General features: G+C 31.6%; 1 protein-coding gene across 5 annotated transcripts in view; it reads right to left on the bottom strand.

The window, feature by feature from the left end:
* The window catches only part of TMTC2 (transmembrane and tetratricopeptide repeat containing 2), a 370,372-nt gene that overhangs the window by 117,514 nt on the left and 239,272 nt on the right, over positions 1 to 13,586 (bottom strand). For all 5 annotated transcript variants that reach the window (XM_011374929.2, XM_023521201.1, XM_023521197.1 and 2 more), the window contains 3 exons: positions 12,031 to 12,116; positions 11,374 to 11,558; positions 9,886 to 9,964 (listed from right to left, as the gene is read on the bottom strand). In XM_011374929.2, the coding sequence (XP_011373231.1) occupies positions 9,886 to 9,964; positions 11,374 to 11,558; positions 12,031 to 12,116 (350 nt within the window). The remainder of the gene's footprint in view (positions 1 to 9,885; positions 9,965 to 11,373; positions 11,559 to 12,030; positions 12,117 to 13,586) is intronic.

Raw genomic sequence — 13,586 nt, 5'->3', positions numbered from 1 at the left:
AAGTATCGAATCTTATTCTTTTCATACATTTAATCAATTGTATCAGATCAACTTTTATTAGAACTCCTTTCCCTCACTAATAATTAATTCCACATTTATTATCTACAAAAACCTTTTCTTAATTTTTATCTGTTTCTAGAGCCTCTGTTTTGTTCTACTGGTCTGGTTTTTTATTCTTATTCCAGTTCAGCATTATTCTAATTATTGTAGCTTCTCCTAGTACAGTCGCTACTTAGTATCTAATGACAGACTATTTAGTATTCAAATACTGAGTAAAGCAAATTTCATCCATTATTCTTCTCTAAACCTTCTTGGCTTTACTTTCCTGTTAGATCTACCAGATGAATTTTGAAATCACTTTGTCAATTTTTTGATAATTTTTTAAAAATATTTATTGCTATTGAATCATTTTACGAAGACAATTTTTACAAAACTGAGTTTCCTTATTCCAGATTAGTAATGGATTCTTCGTTTACTCATATTCTCCTCCAATTTTGTATACCTATAGGACATACTTCACCAATTATAATCTTCCTGATTTCCAACTTAGCTGTGAGATGTGTATAGCCAGTCACAAAACCTTCATTTCTTTATGTATTCTAACCTAAGTTCAGAAGCTTCTAGCTTCAAAGAGTCTGGATAAATATCTGATAAATAACCGATCATATTTTATATCAACTTGGATTTAGATATTACATTTTTACCTAGTATGTCATTGAACAGAAATTTCCAAGCAATTGCTTTTTCCAGAAATCTGTAGTCTGTCAGAACCATATGACATTAGGAGTCTATTATATCAAGAGCTTAACTTGTGATTTTAATTCTTACTTTTTACTTTACAGTGTTAGCATTAACACAGAAACCTTAGGGAGTCTGGCTTTATTAATTTATTTATGCTATAAACTTGTTACAACTATTGGATGTCAAATTTTGGAATATCTTATATTTACATCCTAAGCTTATCCTATTAAAAGACACACACACACACACACACACACACACACACACACACAGTCCAGTTGCCTTAGATTAGTTCCAATTGGAAATCTTCAGTAGCTAATGTATAGGGCAGAAAAAGAATTTTAAATGATTACAGAAATTAGAGAGGCTATTTAGTATCTGACAATAGACTTCAATAATTATAAGTTTTTCCATTGGGGTGGAAGTGTTAGAAGTAGAACGAAATACGATCTAAGTCTTGTAACTCTTTACCAAGTCCTATAGCATCAAACTTAAAAGGAAAACTCTTGAAGCTTGAAAAGGTAGTTTTAAAACACAGAGAGGAAATGCAGAGGTGAGACACAAATATATGTTTTATTAAGCAAAAACACATCAAGAGGGGGGGTTAAATTTCAGTGAAAGTTAAAGCAGTTCCTAATTTGTAGTGTGAGGTTATACAGAGGAAACATGTGATGTGCAATCAAAATTTAACTTGGAAAAAGGCCAGGAGCCTGTGTCAATATTTCTCTACTTGCAACTAGGGATCTGAAAGTTCTCCAGGCTAATCAATTCCCTTTATGTTTTCAAGAAGATAAATCACTAAAAATAATCAATCAACAAATGTTGGAACCAATCCTATTAAATGCTCAGAATTTTCCAAAAAGAAAAAAGCAACGGTGTGTGTGCACACCTACAAGCATGTACACTGGATAAGGTGATGATCCTCTCCTCAAAAATATAATACTGTTTTCAAGAGAATTACAAGGGAATAAATGGAATGGCTGAATATAACTTAAATAATTAAGAAACAGTAGAAATATGCAAGGAAGTGCTAAATTGCGTTTTAAAAAACAAGGCTTGCACAACGAAAAGAAAAAGAGAATGAGTAAATGTACTACCTTGGAAAGAATGAAAAAAATAGTATTCAGAGAACTAGGATTTGCAAACTTGCAGGAAAATGTCAGAAGAATATAATAAAAGCATTTTCAGTTAAATATATATCTTCTTAGTAATACATTTCATATGTATTCCTAGATTAAGCAATATGTCTCTATAATATGCAAAGAATAATTTATTTTATACTATAAATTTTTATATTAATATTAATTACTAAGATACATCAGAAATTTCAAAATTCATCTGATTTTTAATGAATACTTGAAAATAAGACTCTGTGACAGCTCATAAAACCCATTCCCATAATTAACGTGGGCAAAAAAGACTTACATTCTGGAAGAAAACTTTGCATGTTCTATTTTAATTCTTTATTCAACTTGAGTATGATAGTAGCTTCTCTCAATGTGGAAAAAATTAAAACTAAATAACAACTCATTTGGGTAGTTAAATGAGATTTTTATGTAGAAAACAACCTTTCCCTACATATTAAGAAAACTAGATATAAAAACATACATAGTGAAGTACATACAGTTAGTACTATATTTAATTTTTAACTTAATTTTTATTACTTGCCTATTCTAAATATGTACAATAATTCATTTTGTCAACATTGATTTTCAAGAGTGTATCTTTCATTAAGATTTTCTTCCTCATTTCAACTAAATGTCATCAAAATTGGCATCTTTTAAGAATGCCAGATTTTAAAATCTCGTTAATAAATTTTCCAAGTATAACAAAATACTCCCTCAATTTTCTGAGAACAACCCAAACCCGTATCTACTACTTAGTAAAAGATTCACTCCATGCCTACTACCCAATCAAAGAGTAAAATATATACTTCTTTCTCATTTATTTTCATCAAAGCCTCAGAAAACAGACTTTTCAAGCAGAACATATTGAAATTACTTGGGAATCAGAGAATAAAAAAGAAAGGTATTAATTTGAGTGTTTTCATTTCCCTATAATTCAATTTAAAAATAAAGTTTACAATTAAGCTTCAATCTTTCTGTTTACCACTAAACTGGCAATAGTAAGAATTAATGTAACAGGTGGGCTTGTGTAGCTTTAATAGCAATGAAATATAATCAAATGTCTCATATCATATGTCCAGGAAGTAAGTGACATCTAGACCTAAGCAAGATCCTTAGGCAACACTACTATTGGCATAAAAGCGTTCAAACTCCCCACAGGGACCATATATCTTTAGGCTGGGAATTTAATTGAAACTTTAAACAAAATATATTACCCATTTAATGCAGCTGAACTAGATGCAGGCCTTTGTAGTGCTTAGACTAATGCCTAGCAAATTAATGTTTGTAACCATAGTACATAATGTAGAATTATATCAAGCATGAATGGTAAAAAGAAAAAAAAAAATTAAACCACTGCAGTTTTATAACTTTTAGAAGAAAAATTTAGATATTTGGACCTATATTTTATATATTTACTCTTTTTGATACACAGCCAAAGTTCATAATTTCCTTGTCTTGTTGGCTCCCCATATAAAAGTGAACTTCAAAAATCTCTCCAAGTTACATTTCACTTTTCTGGACTATTAAACTACACACCTAGCACTGGTCTCCTGGTCTTGTCTCTTCTGACAATGGACATATGAAAGTGATATTAATAGATTTATTTTAAAAATTAGAAGTTACTATTCTTTTTGGAGATATTTAGATCAATGGTTAATCCAGTTATATGGTCATATATATATAGGACTGACTCGCTGATTTGTTTCAAGAGTGCCAATGGAAGCAATCATAGGAAAATCACCAGAACTCAAAATAAGGGGAAGCAGGTGGTATAAAAAGCTTAACACTACTGGAGTGTTAATGCTTCTACACTTGAAAGATGTGAAGTTCAAATCTCACACAGTTAAAAACCATCTCTTTCACAGTTGGCATGTTAAATGCCTCAAGCAATCCACTTAAGAACATCCAGTCATAGAACGAAACATTAAGCATGTAAACCATTACATCAAAAATTTGCTCTGAATATCTCTATTCTAAGGACATTCTGGAATAAGATGAGGTACACACACGCACACACACACGCACATGCACACACGCACACGCACACACACACACTCGAGTCAAGAAAAATAAATGATTCAGCTAAAAAAATGGGCCATTCTGAAGGCTGAGAAACAGTCTTCTTTTACAGCTATTCTACCAACTAAACTATACATACTTCAATATATATAGTTTATGTATACATAAACTATACATACTATATATACTTCAAGTAGCATTAGGATCAATTAACAAGCGAGAATTATTGCATTTTGTTTTCAGGAGGTACATTTGACGTCTCCTTTGTCAGTTATTATCTGAACAGTAGTAAGAAATCTAAATATCACTGGTAGCCCTTTATAATACTTAACTCTTTCATTCCATAATTTTCTTTCTCAAAAATACTTTTCTAAAATTTGGACAAGCTTTCTACTCCAAAAACTGTTCTAATAAATTCACTGTTTCCTATTAATGGTTCTTTCCCCATTCTCTCTAAATAGCTCAAAAAAGTTGGAGCAATCTCTCATAATTAAAGAGCTGCTTTCATGAAACTGAAAATTAAATCAAGATTTCTCTCTTATTAGAGAATATGAGGAGAAAACATCTTTTCAATGTCAAACCTATGTAAGTAAAAGATTTGTTATTTACAGGCTGGTGAAGGAAAATATATTTTCCAATACTGAGACGGGATTTTATAAGCAACAGGGATGTATATGAAAAACAAACAAAGAATTACCAAGAATAACAGAATCAAAATGATATGATCAAAATAAGGGCAAATAAGAATAAATGGCAATGGATCCTTACCATGCAATTCCCCTGGAAGAAGTATAAAATCTCTCCCTAAGGTAAAAGTATATCACCTATAATAAACACAATTTTTAATAGAAAAATATAAATATGTATGCAAATTGTGATACTAGTGTCACCTTAGAAATATAAAAGCTTGAGATCTTTCTTGTTTGGTTTGGTTTGTCCAGTCTAGTCAACATAGCACAACCTACATAGTTATGGACAAAATATTCTCACACTTAGAATAATATAGTTTTCAACTTCATTTGTAGGCATTTTCTTATTAAGGAAAGCTACTAAAGAATGATAGAAGAACTGTGAAATTTCCCAGGAAGTTCTCTGAGAACAGGAACCTTATAGACCATTTTCATTTCATGCTGTCATTACCACTGTACTGAGTGGACAGTAAATGACTTTACTTATTTATTTTTGGGGGGCAAAACAGAGTTTATTCTAAACATAGTGATTATAGACTACAATGATAAAGCAGTAACTCTAGGTTCTTACTCCATGAAACACATTACGCTGCTTTATTCTCAGAATATATTACCAAGATGAAATGGCCTAAATTGCTATGTAATTAAACCTAACAATTACTCTTCATTGAGAAAGCAGAGTAATTTTATTTTAAATGGTAAATAGGCTTAAAATGACCTTTGGGATTAGAAGGGCTCTAACCAATAAAAGTAATTGGAAGTTACAACCTAATTTAGTTTCTCGAAATATTTTAGGATTATTCAAGAAGCAATGTTTAAGTGGACTTTTTAAGAGAAATAATTATAGAGGAAGAAAAGAAAAATTGAGGATGGTTAGAAATTATCCTACATAAATATGTTTTAATTCCTTGCATATTTAATGCGTCTGTAATAAAACTACAATTTAACAGGGATTTTATTCCTTCTGTTAATATGAAGTTTTTGTTATATATCTATGCAATATATAATAAAATATATTTATATTTCATAAATATATGAAATTTATGAAATATAAATATATTTTATTATATAAGAAATTTCACTGATTTTTAAATGGGTAAAGAAGAGTTATATTGACACAGTAAAGAACATGCCAGTTTTGGTAACACAAAAGATCTATATAGAAAAAAGCACTTGAATTTGAGTTAGGAAGCTACACTTCTGGGTCTAACACAAGCTATGTAATCCTGAACATATCAACTTAACTCTTTGGGAGTTAAGTTTTATTTTGTAAAATAAAAGACATTATGTTATGAGAATTTTTAAAATATGAGTCTTCAATAGCTAACATTCTATGATTCTAAAATACACCTATAATTTGAGAATCAAAGAGAAAACGAGACCGAATAAGGGTCTGTAATGGATGTCAGAATAAAAAATAATTTTGACTAAGTCTAGAGAAAAAATATGTCATGATAGGAATAATAGAAGAAACTATAACCTACGTATGACAATTTTAATTTAGAAGGAGTACTCTGTTAATGGAATGAAGTTAATTGGGCATTAATTGAGTGTGCTGTTTCACTTTTGGTTAACATACTTAATAGTAAAAGAAGGATTTTGACTGTGGTTACTGAGAAACAAGGGGATATGGACTTTGAGAGAAAATATAGCAATTCTAGGCAAGATATGACTAAATATAATCCCTGTTGAATGTCATTGACTACAAAGCCATCACAATGACAAAATCTTATCTATTGAGAAATCATATTTACATCAGTAAATATAAAAAGAACTGACAGAGAATATAATCACTGAATTTTAGAGCTTAAAAACCCACAGAAATAATAATGATTTTAAGGGAAAGTAATCTTATGAAACACTTACTAGGCCACGCTTTTGGTCCAATAATTTTACCTTCATTATCTCAATCAATATTTGAACTGATACTGCTATTACAGGCATCTAAAAGCAGAGGAAACTGAAGATTCAGATAAGAAATTTGCCCAAGGTCACTCAGCTAGTAAGTATCAAACCCATGATTTGAACCTGGGCTATCTGACTTTACACTATACTGACTTTACACTATACTGACTCTCCATTTAATCTAATCTATTCTCTCAAGAAGAAACTGAGGCCCACAGAAATAAAGTCACACAACTGGTTAGAAGCAATTTTAACAGTTATTTTGTGATTTGGTCTCTAAATAGTTCATGTATTCTCATACTTTGCTAATTACAACCACTACCTAGGTGAAAGTTTAATTTTTGTTTATAAAATAATATTTAGTATCTGCTTTACATTATTTGTATATATTTGTAATTCACATGATTCTGGATGGGATGATACTCCTCAATTAGTATTATTCTGTCATCTTGGTCTTATGAATTCAAAGAGAATAGCGAGTATATATCTTTTAAATAGTTTTTTTTTTAAATTTACTTATAAACTGCCAGAGTAAAAATAAGTAGAAAGATAAGATATAGAAAAATTTAAATTGGGAAGTAAATTAATCAAACTTGTTATTTTTTCTATTAATACACAAATGGGAAGATATGCTCCTTTGGTGTTCAGGATAAATCAACTACTGGCATGTAGCATAGAGTAATATAAACTTTTCACAAAATATTCAAGCAAAGGGAAAATGCAAAGGACAAGAGGTTATTTTTAAGCAAATGCAATGAATTGAGTTATTAAACTAATAATAACATTCAAATATAATTGTATTTTTTACACATATTCCTTTATTTCTCCTGACCTCCAAATAAAAAGAAAAAATCGGATGAAAAAAATATTTGTATATATACACACAAGTGCTGGGGGGTAGTGGTCGTAAAGGGGAAAATGAATGAGCCATGAGAAAAATAAATACTTGCAGGTTAAATCTAGCCAGACATTATAATTCATCACTTGTCTCTAAAGGGCACTAATAACATGTAAATGTGCGAATTAGAAAACACATTTGAGGTTGTTGATAAACTTGATAGGATAATCAGCACATGCTGACAGACTAATGAAACTGATGAACTGATAAGGCAGCTTATCTCCTGGGCCATTTTTTTCTTGTCAAATGGAGGCTAATCAAAATGTATTAGGAGTTAAAGAAAACATGCAGATTTCAACTATTTCATTAGGGGGTGAACTCACTCTCTAAGAAAATTATAGTTTTGTGAACAATTGAAAGTACAAAACCTGGTCAGACAACAGACCTTCATATAATATTAAACAGAAAGCAGCCACAATAATTACGGAAGAAATCTGCAATTTTAAATTATATTGGGATTCTCCCCTCGCAAATTATTAGAGTGCTTTGCAGAGTCCAAGCAAAGCAACTACCTCTTTCTATAATGGAAAGTAAGACAAAGGACTACACAATAACCCCAGGGACACACTTATCTTTCACTGCCTGTGTGAGCTCAGCATCTGTGTAACCATATGAGACACAGATCCCCATGCATCGGCCGAATTGTCAATCAAATTTATTTACATAAAATAATCGAATGAGTTGTCTGAAATCACTAACTATAGTGAATACCACACTTCCTATTAACAATAAAGATGCCAAACGCAGTCTGTTGCCAAGGATCTCAAAGTCCTTTCCTAATTTAAAGAAAGACATCTTTTTTCATAATTGTGGGAAATTGGGAATAATGCCTTCCCAAGCGTTGGCATTAAGAATGAAATCACAAATTAAAATCATGGTGCCTCTTTAGATAAAGCTAGAGAAAATGATCCTTTTCGTATTCATTTTGACAGGAATAACCATCCATTATTAATACAGAAAGGTTCATTCAACCGATAAATCTATACACTCGAGGCAAACGCTTTATGGATATGTACATTTCATCTGACAGACACAGTAAAATACTGGACAGTCAAAGGCACTGTTTTAATTTGTAAGAGGTTAGGGCAAAAGTTCATTTAATGAAGGAAAATTTTAACTTTTAGCAATTATAGCAAAGAGAAAAAGAAACAGCAACTAGATATCCCAATGTCCTTTTTAATACGAACATTAAATCATTCTACTGCTACCTAGACTAACTGGGGGTGGGAGTCCCAGAGACATGGAAAGAATATATTAACCTCTTCCAAATCATAATGTTTTTTTTCTGTTTATTGACCCATGCCTCATTCTGTCTCTAAACTATTTCTAAAATTTCTACCATTTAAAAAAAAGACAAAATTAATGTCCTTAACAGGCATATATTTTCCAGTTTGGGAGGATTTAAGATTTTTTTTTTATGTGTGTGTGTTGAGACATATACCTAATATCGAATTTCTCAAATCATAGACTATAGAAGCATAAAATAATCCTACAGACCATGTAGTCTCATTTATTTTACAAGCATGAAAGAGGCCTAGAAATATTTTAAAATTTAACTAAGTTTAAAGAAAAAAGGAAATCTGAGTTTGCAATTTATGTTTTGGAGAAAAAGAAATATTTGATTTGAGGACAAAAGTAACCCCTTCTCTCCTCTCTCTTATCTTGAAATAATAAAGTCAACTCATCAGCAGAGAATCTTAAACGTTACAGAGTCTGTAAACTTTATAGACTACATTATAATGAATAGGGAGTTTTCAATTGTGCCCACCATCAAATAGTTGTAATAAAAGTGGACTGCAAAGCCATCATGAATCAATTGCAGGTGATAGGTAGAAATTTAATTAGAAATTCTAGTTCTTAATCTCCTGTACTTAGAAAAACCCATGCCCTTGCTTAGGTACTTTGACTAATAAGAAAATTAAGCTAATCATCCTCATGTAGAAAAAGGAATAACTGTAGTAGCACATTTACATTCTTCATAGTATTGTTTTCATTCTAAAATACTAACTCTGAAAAAACCTATCCAAAGCCTAATCAGTGAAAACCATACAGGTCAATTCAGTTATTCTCATCTTTTATGAGCATCTCTTATTTCTATCTCATAGCATGTTTACTTTTGAGGATCTTCTGATTAATAAAATATGACAATAATATGATAAAAATTATCATGAATTTGATATATTCATTAAAATCTATGTATATTTTATTCATCTTTTTCAATCTCTCATGTCCAGCTAATATTTAACACTGGAATAGGTTTGTGAGTTCCTTGTAACAACTCTGGGATCTAGCCAATTTGTTGATAATCACTATGTTAACGCACTTACTTGCTCTAGTAAGAACAAGTGTGCTTTGTGAAAACTGAAATGTGATACCTAATTGTGAATAAGGCGTTTTGGTAAGGATTAATGTCATAACTTACTAGAATTCCATTTAACAGTAGCTCAGGTTTTAATTTCTCTACAAGTCTTTGAAATATCAATTAAAATATTAATGTTTTACTTACCCATCATGTTGTACAAGCTCTGCGGGGCAAATTGCCTTGGCATTTTCTGAATTGCTTCTTTATATACACTAAGGGCATCCTAATTTAAGAAACAACAAAAACAAACAAACAAACAAAAAACTGATAAAGTATAAGGATAGTCACCAAAAATAAAATAAGAATATCCTTCCAAATGCTATTTCTAAATGTTTCATTGGAGGAAAATAGTTGAGCTGTCCTTTGATATCATACTACCTTAATTTCATGAATGACAAATTTAACCTGGCCAGTGAAGAAGGCCATATAAAAATTTAGTTTAATAAGAAGTTGAATGTTACCAATGCTCCTTTATTTTGATATAATTTTTTAATTCACAGATTATTCTATTAAAATACTAGAAAAAGTCATATTTGGAAGTTACCTAGAGTCATCTAAAATCTATAGTTACTTTAAGTCTGACAACCAAGTAGGATCAAAATGAGATATCAAATAACAAATCTTTAGCTATTGAGACCCACTAAGATTATTAAATGCAATTATTTTAAAGATTGTATCTCTATTGTTATATTGCATTAATACATCCTGTAAGAGTATGTAGGGGTGTGGTTTGAGAGAGAGAGGAGGAGCGATACCTAATGTAAGAGAAGAAACCCAAGTGGACATGCTTCTTGTGAGAGAAAGGAAAAACAGAAAGCAACAGATGAACAAACTGGGTCAGCCTCCCAACTTCTTGTACAAGGTCCTGTCTCCATCACTCTTCCTCTCTCCCAAGTAAAAACAAACAAACAAAAACACCAAAAAAAAACCCAAAAAACATAAAATTAATTTTTGTTACATTATTGTTTTAAAAAGAATTTTTAAAAAAGGGTAAGATTTACATCAAATCTTAACACCTAATACTCAGAGGACAATGTATTTTTTAACATCAAACACTGGATATAAGATAACATAATAATGTGTCTTGGATCATAAAAGCAGAGATGGTGAGTAGGCAAATAAGCTGGAGAAGCAATCCATGTTATTTCCCTTTCTTGAAGAGTTGCTCTGAGAAATTCACAGTAAATAAATTTAAGTTTTCTTCAGCAGAGGTTTTTTTATTATTAAATTTATTGGGATCACATTGGTTAATAAGATTATATGTTTCAAGTGTACAATTCTATAATACATCATCTGTATATTGTATTGTGTGCTCATTACCCAAAGTCAAGTCTCTTCTGTTACCATATATTTGACCCTCTTTGCCCTCTCCTATCTCCTCCCCTCCCCCTTTTCCTCTGGTAACCACATACTGTTGTCTGTATCTATGAGTTTTTTTGTTTGTTTATTTGTTGCTTTCTTTTTTTGTTTCTGTTTTCAGTTGATGTTCACCATAAAATCCTTTTAACAAAAATACATAATAGCTTCTGAATTGATCAGTGTCCCTGCAATGATATCTGTCATAGGGTAGAAAACAGAGTCTGGATCAGAACAAGGGGGAAGAGGAAAAGGGCAGAGAGGTTTTACCCTGACCTCGTAGTGTCCCTGCTCATGATAGAGTTTTCCCAGGTTGTACAGACAGCTGGTAACCGAGCTTTTATGTGCATGAGGGTCCTTTAGGTTTTCATCAGGGATCTCGGAACACTTTAGGAATGTACGTCGGGCTTCTTCCATCTTTCCTTGGTTCATTAGAATAATACCGGTGTTTAAATATGCAGCTGAGGGGGAAAAGTGGAAATATAAATGTGAGAAGATGATGTACACTGTGGATACAATAAAGCTACCTTCACTTCAATTTCGTTTCTATGGCTTTTTTTCTGATTTTAAAAGAAAATCAAGAAATAAATACTCAGGGGACAACTAATGTTGTAGGAAGTGCAGTTGTCCCTGAAAAATATGTCTGCCCTCAAGAAGTTAAAAATATTTTGAGCTTAAAATCTAGATGAATAAAAATTGTATTTATCTTAATATATTACAAGTGACAAACAGATATCAAATCATGATTAAATTGAGAAAGATATAATTGTTAGAAGCTCATAATTTGGCAAGCATCCACAAATAGAAATACCATGGTTTTCTTTTGTTTTGTTTTGCTTCGTTTTTTTTCCTGTGAGGCTGTAAGTCACCAAGATAATCTTCATGGATAAAGAAGGAAAGAGGTATATTTTGAAAAGCTTGAATATTACTTACAAGCTAGTGTAGGCCTGCTCCCGATAGCCAATTTATAATAATGTAGTGCTTCTGCAAACCTGCTGTTCTCCTGTAGAAGTAACCCTCTGCATGAGGAAAATAGAAATTTGGAGATAGGACTGTATTACTATACATAAAACAACAAATTTTTATTTTATACTTCAAAACTAAAAATGGCTAAGGAGCCATAAAAATCCTAACCTGGTACTATAAAAATAAATTCTAAATAAAAAGAAATTATTCCTCAGAAGAGAAAACATTGGAAAGCCATCAGTGGCGTTTATGTTGCATTTGAAATTATTAAGAAGTATTTTCAAAAAGCCCTTTATCCCCATTGAACTTTCCTCTTTCCAGAATTCTTTTCTCTCCTGCTGGAATTACAAACCACGTGATTTCGTTCTGAGAGCATGTACATTTTTATACCTACTTCGGAAAGGAAATTTGCCTAAGGTTGTTTTTATATATTTTATATGAAACATATATTTTATATGTTTTATATATTTTATATCGCTAGCCATATTGCTTGAGAAGTACTGGCCCATAACTGCCCGAAAAGCAAAGGTAATCTAGGTCAATAGGGTAGAGTCAGAATTTCATCAGATGCCATAAAGGAACAAAAAAAAAGGACTGAAGACTATCCACATTATTATTTCCAGATTATTTTTATTTTGTAAAACGAGCTTGAATTTCGGAGAACTGGGCACATTTCAGTTCACTGTTGTGACACACGCTTCTCCCTACAGATCCTCAGACTGCATGCCCTACTCCCTCCCCAGGAGGCTCCTTAGGTAGTGGCCACAGGGATTACCCCAGCCATTCCCAGATCCCACCCTCATGACCTAAATAAGAATCAATTATAATCACCACTAAGAAAAAAAGGTGTCAGGGAACTGGACTGAGTTCAAAAAGCTCTCACAGAGGGCTTGTCTGCCTATCCTTATTCTCTTGTAATCAGCAAGCATCTCACAGACTTTTGGCACCTCTGTTGGGCTTGAGTACTACTGTCATCAGCCTCAAATTGGAGATTCTATTTGCCAGCTGCAGAGGTCTTTACAAGGCTGGCAAAAAGGAGCTCTACAAAACACAAAGCTTACTGATAAAAACTTATCATTTAGTAGAGTGTTTTAAAATACACTGCTTATTATTTAATGGGCATCACTGAAAAATTATCTAAAGCAAATCATTTTGAAATTAAAGACTGCTCATTGTTGTCATTAGCATATATCAACCTCATTATTTTTAATACTATTTATTAAAAGTCATTTGAATAGACCAAACCATTCCAAAACACATTAATATCTCACACACACACACACACACACACACACACACGCGCGCGAATGTACATTTTCATTAAAAATCTTGAGTAAGAAATAATTTGATCATGAAATTGATATGCTTTGCTGTTAAGTATATTTTCAGTTGCTGGGACAAAAGAACAAAGCTTCCTGCAGTACTCAAGAGTTAGTGAAAAAAGAGTTAGTGAAAATGTTCAATTGCCTTTAAAAGTAAAACTGATAAAGAATACTCACAGACTTTTCAAAAAAGGAATAATA

The sequence above is a fragment of the Pteropus vampyrus genome, unplaced genomic scaffold (genome assembly GCF_000151845.1).
Source record: "Pteropus vampyrus isolate Shadow unplaced genomic scaffold, Pvam_2.0 Scaffold9, whole genome shotgun sequence".
Taxonomy (NCBI): Eukaryota; Metazoa; Chordata; class Mammalia; order Chiroptera; family Pteropodidae; genus Pteropus; species Pteropus vampyrus.
This window is presented reverse-complemented; position numbering and strand designations above follow the sequence as displayed.